Source organism: Camellia sinensis, chromosome 1, assembly GCF_055761805.1.
Source record: "Camellia sinensis isolate YWXY chromosome 1, ASM5576180v1, whole genome shotgun sequence".
Lineage (NCBI taxonomy): Eukaryota > Viridiplantae > Streptophyta > Magnoliopsida > Ericales > Theaceae > Camellia > Camellia sinensis.
In genome coordinates, this window is record NC_138961.1 from 199,189,440 (window position 1) to 199,206,095 (window position 16,656).

Consider the following 16,656-nt stretch of genomic DNA (forward strand, 5'->3'; position numbering starts at 1 on the left):
ATACTGAGCCTGAAATGACCATTCCTGTGCCATTTATGTGATCTAGTGTCGGCTTGCTTGTGCACATCAGTTTAAAGTTTTCTTTTTTCGGGTTTTTAAGGTATTGTTTGGCAGGGATCTTTTATCTCAAATTTCTCCGTCATTCTATTTTGAAACTATTCATACAACGACTATGAATATTTTGAGACAGACGAACAAAAGATTCGTGACCATTTTTAAAGGCTGAAGGCGGTTGTGTCAGATGTGAGATACATATTGTAAATTGATGTGTATGGAAAGATTTACAAGAAATCATACACTTTTTTTTTCCCTCGTTCATGTGGGTTCCCAAACCAAAATGGTGTTTAAATGATTAGTATGGGTAAAAAAAAAAAATTAATAATAATAATTAATTAATTAAAACTACCTTTAAATTTTGAATTTGTAGAAAGGAAAAAAAAAAATTGTAGAGGCGGTTTTTTATTCTATTTCCTTGTTTTTCTTGTTGGTTGAATTGTTATTTTTTTTTGGTATATCTTTGGGCTAGTTTGAAAAGATGATTATTATCAGTTTTTTGGTTAAAAATTGATTATAATCAACTTTTTGTGAGAGAGAAAAGTGAGTTATAATCTGAGAAGTGGATTATAACCGACTTCTCAAAAGACTCTTTTGGTTGGATTGTTGAAATCTTGACTGTGTCTGTGTTCCGATCACATTATTTTTACAGTAGGATTACAAATTTAGACATTTTATTCAGAAGTATTAATTAATGATTTAGATTTATATTATATATGGACGGACTGAACACCAATTTAATTTTTATTCAGAAATACTAATTAATGATTTGATGTATTTATTTACTAAAATTTAATTTTTTCTGGGCATTTTAGATTACTAATCTGTTTAGGAGTAATCAACTCAAGTAAAATGCAGCATCAGAGATCAGTACCAAAATTTGGGGTGGTACTAAAATAAAATGGTCAATTGGCCTTCCATTTGTGTGCGAACATTAGGCCATGTTTGATTGAGAGATATATGGAAAGATTTAAAAAGAAAAAAGTGTATGAAATTGTGTAAAATATAAGTATATTTTATTAATATTTTACCTACATTTTTCCTTTTTCTTTCCATCCAAATCCCTTCCCAAATATTTCAACCAAACACCACCTTAGTTTTTCAAATGTTGCGTCTTCTTGACTGTAGTTCCCAAATTAGTTCTGATTGTTAATTTTTTTAAAAATAGGAAACACTGGAATATTATCCAAGAATAGAGAATTTTCACCAAATATTTTATAATATTTTTTTAAGATCCCTAGCATTTCTCAATTACTAATAAAATACATTGGTGTGGCCTCTATCACCCATGTGTCTTATTGATAATTCACTCAATAAAATGGTGGGCCTGTTTGGTAACCATTTCGTTTTCAGTTTTCAATTTATATTTATAAAAATTTTAAAAATTGTCATAAAAACTTGTTTGATAATTTTTTTTGGTTTATAAATGGTTGTCTCAGTTTATAAATTTAAGAAAAAAACGTAAATTCAAAATTTGAGTTTATGTTGGTTTTTAAATAGAAATTTAAAAATTTGACTAATAATTTTTTTTTTCAATTAATTTTTTAATTAATTTTTTTAATTATAATTTATATGATCCCATTGTCATAAATAATAAAAAATAAATATAAATATTTTAGACCTAAACAAACATATTTTTTAATTTATATTTTTCAAAATTTTCAAATATTTTGTTTAAACTAAACGCATTTATAGTTTATGTTTTTCTAAAAATAAATAAAAACTAATTTATAAAATTTTTGTAAACATAAATAAAAAACATAAACGTTACCAAATGCTGTAGTTTTTGGAGCAAAGATGTTTTAGTTTTGATTCTTAATTTCACAAGAATAAGTAGTAGTGTCTTGGAGATTTTTTAAAATGATATCCTATCTTACATGTCCTTTGAAAAATTAGGGCTTCTAGTAATAAATTATATTTATTATTAATATTATTATTATATTTATTATTTATTATTATTATTATTATTATCATCATTTAAAAGTTAAATATTTATAGAGTATCTTTATCAGCTTTCAAGAAATATGTACAAAAAATGTCCTCAAGTTGATAATGACATACGTCTCCTTATCAAACACAAGCCTTAATAATTGTTAAGAATTAGTCATAAGATTCCCGCATTTGAATCGGCTATACAAACAACAGATTTAACTCTTTTGGGTAATAATTTACAACAAATACAAAAATCATGTGACAAATCTAAGTTTCTATCATTTTATACCAAATGAATCATACATGATAAGCCTCATTTGGGAAAAGTATATTTTTTGACTACGTCACATCATTCTAATTAAGAGGGTATTTAGAATGATCTAAATAAGTATATTTTTTGACTTTTGATAAAAAGATGTGTAAAAAAATAGAGAGATAATATGATCCAAAAAAGATAAAAAAATAAAAAGTATACTTTTTGTAGGGAATGTCAAATAGTGCCTAATTATTGTATACAAAACAATAAATTCTATTAGAATCGTCATAAGAAAAAATATTAAATGCAATGGTAATAGTATCCTACATGATATCATGTATCAATAAAATTTCACAAATGAAATTATGTGGATGACTTTTGCCTACCACCAAACCACCCCAACCATGTATTTTCCATCCTAAAGTGAGATTGTTCATTAAATAATAGGAAAATGCCCGGTAGCTCGATTTATTCAAGCTCAAGTGGCTCGAAAAGTGTTCTCTCTCCTCTCCTCTCTATCTCTATTCTCCTCTCATCTCTATCTTTGTTTCCTCTCATCTCCATTCAAACACTCCAACCTCCTCTCTCTCTCTCTCTCTCTCTCTAGCTAGCATTGGTATCTCTCTCTCTCTCTCTTTGTCTCACACTATCCCAATCTCCTTCTTGTTATAACAATTACCTCATTTTTCCTTTGTTAGGGTGTTTTTGGGATTTCATTTGTGTTGACTTACTATCATAGCCCACTTGTTCCCATACATTTTATGTGCAGCCAACAATCTTTTCTCTTCTTCCTCACTGAAAGCCCTCTTGTTTATCCTTGGATCTAACTGGTTAAACCACCTCAATTTGCAACTCTTCCCTACAACCACAAAAAAATAAAAATAAATAAAATAAAATAAAAGATCAATGGGTCTTTTTCTTAGGACCCAAACAAGGAAAAGAAAATGAATTTGCAGACATAAATAATAGGAAGAGATAGATTAATTACCTAATCTTCCTTGAAGTTTCTCAGCAATTAAGTTCCAATTTTGAGGACCATGCTAGGTAACAAGTTCTTTGAGCTTGGAATCTTCATGAGGTCTCCAATGTCCTCTGGCACAAAGCTTTGTGCACCCAAATTTCTTCTCAATACTATCTTCATCATCACCTTAGTCTAAATCAAGCCCATTTCAATCAATCCCACCAGAACTCATATTAGTCCCATCATCTATTCCCCTTCCTTCTTTCATTGGAGCAAAACTCCAAGGTTTGTTCTTAAATGGAGGATTCAGAATCTGATGATATCCATTTCTCTCTCCAAGATGGTTTATAGAGAGAGAAAGTTGACCGGGGGAGGTGGAATCAGGGGGTTGATATCCCAGAACCCAATGAAATTATGACCGACATTACTGTTCATGTATTGGAGATTCATTTGTAACAGAAAACCCAAATGGAAACAAGAGAGAAAAAGGTGAGAAAATAAAGCGAAAAGAGGGAGCTTTTTAGAGAAACAGGGTGTGTTTGGCTGCTGAGAAAATCGGAAAGGAGTAGTGAAGCTGGGATTTCATTTGTGTTTCTTTCACCGTCGACCCTCCTCCGTGTTGCCTTCTCCTCCTCTCTTCCTCCCTCTTCTCTCGTCCTCTCCTTTCTTCTCTCACCTCTTTGTTTCAAAAAAACAAAAAAAGAAAAAAAAAAAAGAAGTGCCAAAACGACCTCGAGCCATTCGGGCTACCTAACATAGTTGTAATAGGGTATCATCAGATTCTGAGGAGAAGAGAGAGAACACTTTTCAAGCCACTCGAGCTTGAATAAATCAAGCTACAGGACATTTTCCATAATCATATCATGACATGATAACAACTTTATATCTTATATTTACTTGATGGACGACATATCAATGTAACAAAATTCTCGCAGTGGGCCATGTATGACCAGATCACCTAAATCAATGAGGCCCCTCACGTTAGGCCCATTTCCTCCCACAAAATTCTTTCCCGAATGGGCCAGCCCAAAATAAACCTGAAATCAGCCCATCCCCACATGCGGCGCATCATTTGCCTCCAATTAAACTCTGCGAGCTCGTCCCCTGGTTCAGCCGTTGCGGAAGTTGCAGAGCCATTTGCCAAAGTTTTTCAACACAAATGGCGGGTAAACCACAATACACAACGCAAATATACATGTTGAGAATTGTTAATGGATTTGAATCAACATGTGTTGCGATTCAAGGTCGCAAAATGGTTGATAAGAGTCGGAACTCAGTTTTGTGGGCAATGTTTTTGCAGGGGGACAGCCGGAGAGAGAAGACAAGGTTTCGTTGGATCTCACCGAAGAAATACTTCAGAGCATGGAAGTCGGCATGGCCTTTCGCGATTATGTGAATTCCTCTCTCTCTCTCTCTCTCTCTCTCTCTCTCTCTCTCTTCATGATTCTTTTTCACTGTGTTTCTTCGCATACAAACGTATAAGAGAATTTCGTTAGGTATGAAAAGTCTGATCGGTTTTTTCCCCCATTTTTGTTCAATTTTTATGTACACCAATAAAATTCTTATCCATAAATTGATAAATTAGATACCAGAAGCAAATGGTGGTGTGTGATTTGCTCAATTTTCGATCACTTAATTTCTTAGCTGAAACCCTAAGTCTTCATAGAACCATAAGTAGCTGAATTCATAAAAATCACTCCTCATAAGATGTCTGCTTCCCTCTTGGGTAATGAGTTTCATGCTTAGGGCTCGTTTGGTAATTGGTTATTTTAGTTGCCTTTTTGTTTTTTACGAAAAGATGTGTAGGAAATAGAAAGAGTGATGTGACAATTTATAGTGGATAATGGTATTGACGAACAATTTAGATAATAGAAAAGAAGAAGAAGAACAAGGGGAATCAAGTTCATTAATGAGGGAGTGATCTGAACGTTAGGTTATTGTAATAAGTACAAGATGATACCAGTGTTATGTGTTCTTTTTGAAATAGAGAAAGCTTTTGGTGAAGCAATTATCCCAACTAATCTATTGTTGAAGCTTAAGAAGCACAGGCACGGACACAGACACGTGACACGACACGGATACGACACAGACACGTTGACACCCCAATTTTTAAAAAATGCAGGACACGACACATGCGCCCCCCCCAGCTGGTGTGACCTCCTCCTATATAAAGCCTCGACAAATAACATTCACACCGGTGTAAGTTAGGATCAACAATCCAGGTCTCAGAATTACGCTCGCCAACTCCAATAAATATCTTGTCGGGTGTAGGGACGGAATATGACAGACTATTATCACTGATGAAAAAAAACAACACGTGGTGGACCACAGCTTCGTCCTTAGCATCCTGTCCCAATTGAACATTACCAATGAATTTGATACCCTTAACCACGATCTTGTCTGATTGACGGTCAGATCTCTTATTACCCAACTCAATACCATTAAGTAATCTCGCCACGCCTTTATTATCAAACTTAACGTCCCTTAATTGTTCATCGTATAGCTGTAATTTCTTTACTCCCCTCTTAGTCTTCTTAATAAATCGGGGAATATTCTGAACGTACCGTCTGCGAACATGCTGGGTCTTAAAAGGTGCACAACTGCGGTAACTACGCCTATATCCACTGGCCGCCGGTGTCCTTGACCTCCGGTACGCAAGGGGGGTCCGGTAATGGCTGCTTCCTATTCCTTCCATTTTTTATAAACAACTCCAAATCTTTTATACGAACACTTCTACAGGATCTGTTACCTCTGCTAACCCTTCTGTTCAGATACCTTAGCTTTGATATTTTTGCCCTCTGCTCTTCGTACACCGGAACAAACTTCACCGGAGCTCTCTGCCGGCTCTCTTCCCACAGTCCTAGTTGCCACGTCAAAAAGCGATCTACACACATTTGAGTGAACTGCCCGTAATTCTCGGGATACTCTTCTAAGGAATATAACATTGTATACCAAATAAATCGAGAAAAATGGCAGAAAGAAAAGGAGGGACGAAACAAGGTACCAGAAAATCACCTCACTGTAATAACTCTCCAACTGCAAAAGCATATCTCTCATGTCTCTCTCCACCGACAAATATCTGAGGCTGGAGCCAGATATATAGACAGCTGTAAATACGGAGATTCGGAATTTAAAATTTGAATTCCCGCCCATTACTGTTCATTCACGCGGAATTCTGTGCACCTTTGCTTTATCTCCAAGCAAAACCACCACGATCGTGACACGTGGGTGGAGGGACACGCATAAAATCTATAATTTTATATATTTATTATATGTTACATATATGAATATATCATTCAAAGATAATAAAAAATTACAATATGACACTAATTCCTATAAATTTATATGATTTTTGTTTTATTATTGTATTTTAAGTTGTTTTGTTCAATCTTACAATTAGTTTCACCTGTGTCTAATCAATAGATATATGTGTTTAAGCAATAGACACGTGTGTCCTTCAAGTGTTCAAAGAGTGTCCAGATCTTTAAAAAAATTAAAAGATAGGACACATTTTGAAGAGTGTCGGACATGTGTCGGGGAAGTGTCCAAAGAGTATCGGTGTCCGACACGGACACGACACGGATACGTCACCTTCTTTGAAGGGTCCGTGCTTCTTAGGTTGAAGCCTTCTATATGTGACTATGAATTGCTATAACAACTTTGAATTCAACAAGTTATTGTTCATAATGTGTGGTGAATGGTATCACATCATGGGTCCTTTTAAAGGCTATTCATATGACTTGCTTGTTTCAGGCTATATCATTGTATTTCGCTCAGTTGATATGCTTAATTGCGTACTGTCATAGTTTCCAATCACGAGAGCAAATGGCTCATTCACTTTAAAGTCTCCATGTTTTCCTTGCTTTGTAAATATTGCACTTTTTTTTTATTGCACTTCAATTATGTGGTTTATGTTTTTAAAGCTCTTTTGTCTGTTAGCATTACTTTTTTGTCAACTTAAACACACTTCAATTGACATTGTAATTTCCATTCGCAGAATGGTAGAATCAGTTCAATGGATTTTCATAGGACATCAAATTTTCTGGTGACTGCTAGTGATGATGAATCCATTCGACTTTATGATGTTGCCAATGCTACGTATGCCCCTCCTTTCCTTTCTGTATTTGGTTTGAGTTCTTTCTGTCTCCCATATAGAGTTGAATCTGGGATATAGTATCCAAAGAATTAATTTTTTATTTGTTTTTATTCTTCGAAGTGACTACAGGTTGTTCTCTTGTCTTCTCCTGGGCAATTGGTGTTACTTAGCATTGTGTATTAGCTATTTGGACAATGTTTACACATGTGATTAAATTTTCTTTAATCTGCAGAATTAAATTCAGTCTTTGAACTAGTTGTTTGTTCTGATGAGAGCTTCACTATTTCAAAGTAATATATATATATATATATATATTTATATATTTGTATATTTGAACTAGTAATAGTTGTGAATGCCAGAGAGTTGGCCTCCATCCTCAGTTGCAAGCTAGTTGCACTTCTGCTTACCTATCTTAGCTTACCCTTTGTATTTTCTTTCACGTCTAAGGTGATGTGGGATGAGGTGGTGGAACAATTTTAAAAGACGTTGGTAGGTTGGAAAAGATAGTATTTGCCTAAGGGGGGTAGGCTCACTCTTATTAAGAGTTCTTTGTTGAGTCTTCCAACCTGTTTGTCTCTGCACACTGTTCCAGTTTAATGGCTAAGGTACTTGAGAATTTGCCGAGGGATTTTTTTATGGAGTGGAGTAAGGGAAGAGTTTAAATCGATAGGAGATATACTTGCAAAAGGGATAGATGTTGGCAGAGCGTGGTGACAGCCAAATATGGTTTCTCTGAGGGAGATTGTCGCACATCTGGGGTGTCGATGTCTCATGGGAGGGGCCGATGGAAAGTTATTTGACAGTTTGGGAGGACTTTTCGATATTTGTGTGCTTCAGGGTGGTAAGCGGGACATGTCGAAATTTTGGCAGCATTGGTTGCTTTGGAGAGAGCTTTCCCTTCTGTCATCATACTTGTTGCAGACAAAGAAGCTTCGGTGGCAGATCATGTACAAGGAGTGGGAGGTTTGATATAATTCTATAGAGGGCTATTTTGAGGAATATGGTGATAAATTTTCTTGGGAATATATTTTCCTGGAAGGCTAAAATGCATCCTCATGTTTCCTCAATAATCTGGACAATTCCCTGCAATGGAAATAAGAAATGATCTGAGGGCAGCCACTTTGCACAAATAATGCCAAAGGTTTTTTCTGTACCCAATCTACCCTTCCTAGATCACCATCTAATGGAAACTAAACTGGGTATACTTAATAGTTGGGAGGATGAAGCTTCTAGTTCTGCCTGTTTCAGTTGCATCATTCATCCCACGTTTATTTAATCCCTGTTTTATTTGACAATTGAGTGATTCTCGCATAATTCTATAATGGTTATTTCTTTCATATTGGCAGAAGTGCTAAGGAACTTCGTTAATTGATGCCAGGTGTTTGAAGACAATTAATAGCAAAAAATATGGGGTTGATCTAGTTTGCTTTACTTCACATCCCACAACAGTTATATACTCTTCAAAGAATGGCTGGGATGGTATGTCAATCAAAATAATGTTTGCAGTTTAAGGTTCATTAGAATTATGAATTTACTCATTTAATTGCTCAGAATCATTGCGGCTCCTCTCATTGCATGACAACAAGTACTTGCGGTATTTCAAAGGACACCATGACAGGTAAAGTTTTTGACGCCGTTGGCATTTGTTTTATCTTCTACTTGATGCACGAAATTATCAATGTTATAAGAGTGACATGATATGTTGTTGATTTTACTAGGGTTGTCTCCCTAAGCCTGTGCTCTCGAAAAGAATGCTTTATCTCTGGCTCTCTGGATCGAACAGTTTTACTTTGGGATCAAAGAGCTGAGAAGTGTCAGGTGAAGACTTAGCAACTGATGCTCATTCTTGAAATACATGTTTAATTTATTTTCTGATCCATCCCTGTATTTTAGGGTCTTTTACGTGTACAAGGTAGGCCTGCAACTGCTTATGATGATCAAGGGCTTGTCTTTGCAATTGCTTTTGGAGGATACATAAGAATGTTTGATGCTCGTAAGTATGAAAAGGTGGGTAGCTGTTATACTGGAACACATGCAAAGTTAGTAGCTGCAAAAGATTGTTTTTTTCTATGTATGTCAGATTCAGCAAACTCTAACATTGTAAAATTTGATCCTCAAGGGCCCTTTCGATATATTTTCTGTTGGGGGAGATGTCTCTGATGCAAATGTTGTTAAATTCAGTAATGATGGGAGACTTGTGCTTCTGACTACTGCAGAAGGACATATTCATGTTCTTGATTCATTCCGTGGAACTCTTGTGAGTTGTTATCCACATCCAACTTTGTAAAAATGCTTTTACATGAAATACTAGCATTATACAGGGCAATTCCTTTCTGATGTGTTTTTGTGATGAATGTGAATATAGTTATTTACATTCAATGTCAAGCCAGTTTTAAGCAATTCCACTTTGGAGGCATCTTTCAGCACAGAGGGAACATTTGTTATATCAGGTGATGCAAGTATCATATTGGCTCTATTGGAAGAGATTCATTAATCATTTTTATTTGATTGTTTTCCCACTTCGAATTATTGGTAAATACCATGTACCAATATGATTGTTGCATTTATGGTGTATTGTCCTTAAATGGCCAGCAAAAGAAAATATCCTTAAGCAAACTTATCAGTCTCTAATAACCTAGGAAGCATGGATATGAATACAAGATATAGATACGGCAATACGAGAAATCTAAAAAAGTAGGATACGGGTACGGCTAGGGTATGTTTGTAAGAAAATATATATTTTTAAATTATTACTAGTAGTGAGTTACACATAAACTACAGAATGTTGAGAAACTACACTATAATTTTATAATGCAAAATAATAATCTTTAAGAATTAGATATTAATTGTTTGCTTTTTAAATTTTCAATAAGTCTTATACATATTTCATTTTTTCAATATCAAATCTAATTTGTTTATATTTTATTAATAGAGCAATCCACAACTTGTACTTGTTCTTTTCCTTTTGGCACTAGTAAAAAATGTTGTATTCAAATTTACTTATTTATTTATTGATATTTAATTTTATAATTGTTATATTCTCTTGTTAATTCTTACTTTCTATGTGGAGACATACACAAAACAATAAGGATACATCAATTTGACAAATTTTATTATTTTAACTCACTATGTTCTCTTTATCAAAGAATTGAACGAATTATTAGAAAAATATTATCGTATTTGTCCTTGCAATTATATTATATTACAATGTTATGCAAGAAATGTTACAATTCTAATTTTGTAAAAGAAGTAATATGTGATTTGGAATACCTGATATTTCAAAATTAAGTATTTGATACTTCCAAATTAATGAAAAATTAATTAAGAAGTATCAGATACTTTTAATAAGTTTCTGATACGTATTTACAAGTATTCAAGGAGTATCGAATACGATATAGATAAGTCACCCTGTTTGAAGTATCCGTGCTTTATAGCTAATAATTGAGAGGAAGCTGCAAGGGTATCCTCTTTTGGTGCCATAAATGATAATTGTAATTAAATGACTATTTAGTTTGGTTTTTTACTTTTATACTATTATTGCAAATATGATTATTATTGTTTTAATTATCACTATTGTATTTTGTTGTTTGAGGATGAATGGAGTCATTATAAGCATCCAATTGTCATAATACTTTGCAATGCATGCTCTCATTTTAAGTTTTTCATGGTTATGTCCTATCTTTTGTCACTTCAGAGAATCTTTTTTCCCTTCTGAAGTGAGAAGCTAAGACGCATGGACATGGACACGTGACACGACACGCCGACACGTAAATTTTAAAAAAATGCAGGACAAACACGTGAGGGACACGCATGAAATATATAATTTTATATATTTATTATATGTCATATATATGAATATATTTTTCAAAGATAATAAAAAATGCAATATGATACTAATTCCTATAAATTTATATAGTTTTTGTTTTATTATTGTATTTTAAGTTATTTTGTTCAAACTTATAATTCGTTTCACATATGTCTAATTGATAGAAACGTATTTTAAGCGATTGACACGCGTGTCTTCTAAGTGTTCAAAGAGTGTCCGGGTCTTTAAAAAACATTTTAAAAATATGACACGTTTTGAAGAGCGTCAGACACGTGTCCTAAGAGTGTCCAAAGAGTGTCGGTGTCCAACACGGATACGTCATCTTCTTAGAAGTGTCAATGCTTCTTAGGTGAGAATTATTTGTTTTTTTTCCCACTCCCTTCTAAAGTGCAGAAAACAAGATTGATCACAAAATCTAATTGTCTTCTTGTGATTGTAGTTGATTATTCTCTAGATGCCAATACTTTCTTGTTTTAACTAATTGGCAGGTTCGGGTGATGGTAGTGTTTTTGCCTGGAATGCTCGAAGTGGCAAAGAAGTATGTCCGTTTTCTCTTTGGTTTCTTGTTCTCTATTTTAGCACTTCATAAGATATAATATGTGTAGTGCGAAAGGCACTGTGGTTTCAGAGTCCAGATCCTCTAGAGTGATTTGTTGTGAAGTGATCTTAGAGTTATTTTTTGAATGGCTGAGATTTAATGCTATAAAAGTTGAGGGTACAATAGTACTAAGTTGAGGATACAATAGTATTAATAATCATTTAAAAAAAAAATCTTGTTAAAACCATAGAAAAAATCACTCTAGAGGATCTGGATTCTTGGTTTCATGGCTGTCATCGTATTCTATTACAACCTTTTGCCCAACAATATTCAAACAAACATCCTATGTAGAACACATAGTTTGACACAATGACAAGAGTGATAAAAATAAATAGGATAAAATGCAATTTACTTTAGGGTTTAAAAATTTGAATATTGAAGATAGTTGTATTCTTATTTGCAGACACATTTTGATCATTGGCTCTCTCTCTCTCTCTCTCTCTCTCAATGCTGATTTTGTCCGCTGAATTTGCTAATTACAGGATGCTTTCCATGTTATCCTATCCTGCTGTTTCCTTCATAGTTTGCATGATCTGTTTGGTCAATGGGAAGACAAAAACCACAGGACAATTGGAATATTGCTATAGCTTTCCACCCCCATAGGGTCCATAAATTTTCAAAAAAATAAATATAATAATCTCGGTTGCCTCGGCAATCAAATAATTTTTCTTACCTTAGAAAATTAATCTTTAAAACTTATACCTGATGACACCATCTTGTTGAGTGAGTCTTTATTTCTCTTATGATTTGTGTATCATTGGTGTGCTTTTGTGCGTATCTGTGGTTTTTGTTGTGATTTTGTCTGGCTTGGATGGTCACATTCATTGTTGCCTTGTCCAGGTTGCCAGTTGGATGAGTACTGAAACTGAACCTCCTGTGATAAAATGGGCTCCAGGAAGCCTAATGTTTGTCACTGGTTCTTCTGAATTATCATTTTGGATTCCAGACTTGTCTAAATTGGGAGCTTACGTCGGAAGAAAATAGAAATGCATTTGCGATGCAATCATAATTTTTTATTCTGAGGCATTTGAAGGTTCGTTGACTTTCCTCACCAATTATTTATGAAGTGCTAACTGATTGTGAGTTTCGTGTTCATTCTGCTCCATTTGATGTATGCTGTATAGTTATCTTTGCAGGGGACAGTTGAAGAACAGATGGAAGAACATGCACCCCCTTCTGTACCATAGATTGTACTTTCTGAAGGAGGTGATCTGTGGTTCAGGTACCAATATGTAATTTTTTATAGCTTAAGATATCCATGAGATAGTTTGTTGTTGTACAGTTTAATATTATGTAGAGTTATATCAATCAGAGCAATTTTCTTCATTCTATCAACAACACTTGATTGTAGTTTTCTTTTGATTAGTTTTTAATTTGTAAAATTAACCTAATTGAAGAGTTCTAACCAGCATTTTCTATCTGGTGTAGTTATGTTAAAGTTTAGTGATCCAGTGTATAGTCACGACGCATGTTGCTTTATCACTTGAGGTTTCACAATATTGGGGAAAATAAAAAAGAGAAATAAACTCATTTATTCTACTCCATCAATGAGCGGCTGACCTTAGCACGTAAGGATTGCAAGATTGCAAGGTTTAGGTTCTTCATATAATGAAAAACTAGCTGATCCTTATTATTTTGGTCAATTGTAAATTTATTTTGATTATTTTAAATTGCTCCTATAGGCCCAAAACTTTTCCTGATTATCAATGTCATTTATGTAGCTGTTGGTCAATGATTTGTTGAGCATGCAAGTGTAGTCAAAAGCATTGGCTTCTGTTTACCCATTTCGATTTTTTTTGTGTCCCACCAAAAATACCTAAATATTATAGTAACATATTGATTGGTCCTCAATCTGTTTCTGTGGACTTGTTTCTCTTCAGTTTTTCATATGGACATGTTTGTTCAAGGGCCACACGGCATATTTTGTGGGTGTTTGGCATGACATTCCAAACGGGCTTTTGGGCTGAAAAGTCCTTTTACGTGAGATTGTTGCGGTACAAGTAACTGACTGAGCTTGTTCATCTTCTAGGCCCATGTGGGTATATTATTTATAAGAAGTCATATTGATTTGATAATCTGAGTTGAAAATTTTCATCATATTTGTTTTGTCGTGTTTTTTTTTTTTTTTAAGAAATTTAATTACTACAATTATTAAAGCAATATTATTTTTTAATGAGTAGAGCTCATCGTCAAAATAAAGATATATCGACGGTCCAATCCCAAAATAGACTAGAGAAGCCTAGTCGTGCTTCTATTAAGTTGAATTTGTCTTTTCAGGTACTGTGCAATTGTTTTTGACCGAACTGTTAGGTGAATTAATTGATCAAAGCTTGGACATACCTTAAGATTGTATTTGAATTATGGATTTGAATAAAGATTTATGAATTGAAATGGATAAAATAAGTGAAATATAAATAAAATATAATTATATTTTATTCTTTTTTTTACTTTCTAAATTTTTATTCAAATTGATGATCTAAACATAACTTAAAATTCGTTTCACTACTTTCATTTATATTCGAAGCAAGTAGACATTTGTGTGCCTTGTAATATCTCGAAGCTATCTAGCTGTGCTTAAAAAAAATGTCAGGCCTTTCCACACTGAAAATCCAGAGAAAAGAAATGGACTCATTTGAGAGAGAGAGAGAGAGAGAGATAGAGAGAGATAGAGAGAGAGATTGAAGTATTAAAGATGGAGATGAAAATGGAAATAGAAACCAACTTGATGGAGGAGGTTTGAGAATAAATTACACGGAAAAGGATAAAAAGCGTGAAACATGTAATGGGTCTCTCTGTCTCTATGTTACCAGTAAGGGACATTACGTACTTGAATCCTCAAAAAGCTTTAAAGATCCCCCTACTAACAAATCTCTCTCAGAGAGAGAGAGAGAGAGAGAGAACGCGACTGAATGGCCTAAATGACATTAAGGTCATAAGGTGCCGTAAAGTACGAAAAACTTGTCAAAACCAAATAAAGCAATGCATCCATTGGAAATCTTGTTGATTAGGACCTTTTTCCACATTACCAACATGTTCACACTTGCTCCTATTGGCTTGTGGATACTCAATAAAATAATATTTTAAAATATTATATATATTATGTAATAAATTTTTGCAAATTACGTACACCCTTTGAGATTTAAATAAATTATAGATTCTTTTTTGAAATTTTAGAAATTATATCGTCTTTTGAGGTTTATATTTGTATAATAATTTAATCATTATCGTTAACTAAATGTTAAAAATGATTAGTTGACATCATCAAAATATAAATTGATGAATGATATTGCCTTTGATACATTTTCAAAGCACCAAACAACCTAATTTAACCAATTTTTTTTTTGATAAATTAACAAAATTTACAAAAGAATTACGTTAAATGGAAATATATATATATATATATATATATGGAACCATGTTTGGTTTGTTGTTTAGAAAAAAAAATTAAATTTTTTTTAAAAAAAATAAAAACTAATTTAATAAAAATAAATATGAAAAAATATATTTAATTTATAAAAATTATTTCTAACCATTCAAAAGGTAAAATTATATAAAAATAATAATATTTTTTTATTTTTTTATTTCTTAACCAAATTAACTTTTAATTTATTTAAAAATAAATTTAAAATAAATTTCCAAAAATCAAACCAAATATATCCTAACCATTTCTTGTGTTGGTAACTTATTTAATTATTTGTTAATTTTATGATATTTTCACCATCTGTCACTATAATATATAAGAATTTTAAAGACCAATTTTTTTTTATCTCTAAAAGTGAAAATTTGTTGCAAAAGATATTTAGAGACTAATTTCTATCGTTATAAAAATAGTCGTTAAAAGATCGCCATGAAAAGTGAAATAAAACTTTTAACAATTAAATTTTAAAAATATCGCTAATAAATAGGCTTTTAGGAATAATACAACTTAATTTCAAAATAGTTTATTTTTTGGCATAAAAAAATTAATATCAAAAAGATAATAATTAATCACTAATATCTAATTTTCATTACTAAAAATATAATAATGACATTTTTCACAATAAAAATATTTGATCTTTTAAAAATAATTATCTTAAAATTTTAATATTTAAAACCTTAATATCAATTTGATTGAACGTGCGTGTGCCCATCATTCCCCCATTGGAAAAAATGGCAAAAGGAGCACACAAATGTTTCTTGTTTTTTTCCGAGGATGTGATTAAAGTGATATTACTTAATGACTTTTACTCAAGTGACTATTGAATTATATTACTGGACGGCATTTTCACAGCTTTGCTACTTTCATGGTTGTTCTTAAAGGTTTATTTTAACATAAAAAATAAAATAAATAAAATAGAAATCAATTTTTTACAATAAATAAATAACTAGAATCACCACGCCCAAAATACACCGGACTGTCAAAAATAATCTCCAGTGGTCATATCAATTCTAATCCCAACAGTGAAGGCGAATTCTCGGAATTTGAAATAACACCAAATTCTAAAATTCTTTTTCTCTCTCTCCAGATTAGTTCTATTTGTCCCAACTAAGACAATTATATTCCGAACGTAACACATTTCAAGGCTACCAAACACGGAATAAGGAGGAAACAGCACTGCCTCAATCTCGGCTAGATTGGATTGGGCTTTAGACGCAAGTAGGGCATTGGGAAGCCCAGCCCATTTGATTGACAAGATTGATTTGTGATATTTACGATGTGAGACAGTAACTGAGTGAGAGTAGAGAGATAAGGGAAAAGTTAGTGGCTGACGGGACAGTGTCAAGTGAAGTTTCATACTCGCATGTATTATGAATGGTGAAGAGGAGAAATTTATAATTTTATGTTGAGTAATTCAGAAATATATAAAAAGAAATTATAATTAATTTAAGTATGATCATGTATATTGTGCTTAGTTGAAAAATTTATAAAAAAAAATTATGTAAAATTAAGAGA

The 16,656-nt window shown here is 32.8% G+C and overlaps 1 protein-coding gene across 4 annotated transcripts; it reads left to right on the forward strand.

Moving 5' to 3' along the window:
• Positions 1-4,213: 4,213 nt before the first annotated feature.
• On the forward strand, positions 4,214-13,271 carry LOC114305451 (Transducin/WD40 repeat-like superfamily protein). Of its 4 annotated transcripts, none has more exons than XR_003644376.2 (13): positions 4,236-4,369; positions 4,504-4,595; positions 7,201-7,301; positions 8,678-8,778; positions 8,851-8,917; positions 9,018-9,117; positions 9,193-9,306; positions 9,419-9,556; positions 9,665-9,749; positions 11,614-11,663; positions 12,564-12,756; positions 12,848-12,945; positions 13,152-13,271. XR_003644376.2 is itself a non-coding variant. In XM_028250540.2 (12 exons), the coding sequence occupies exons 1-11, from the start codon at positions 4,363-4,365 to the stop codon at positions 12,705-12,707; spliced, it is 999 nt and encodes a 332-aa protein (XP_028106341.1). In that variant the 5' UTR covers positions 4,214-4,362; the 3' UTR covers positions 12,708-12,756; positions 12,848-13,161. The 4 variants fall into 4 exon arrangements, 2 of the variants coding, with proteins under 2 accessions (XP_028106341.1, XP_028106342.1); XR_003644377.2 differs by having other exon boundaries at positions 12,860-12,945; XM_028250540.2 differs by having other exon boundaries at positions 4,214-4,369; positions 12,848-13,161.
• Positions 13,272-16,656: the final 3,385 nt, after the last annotated feature.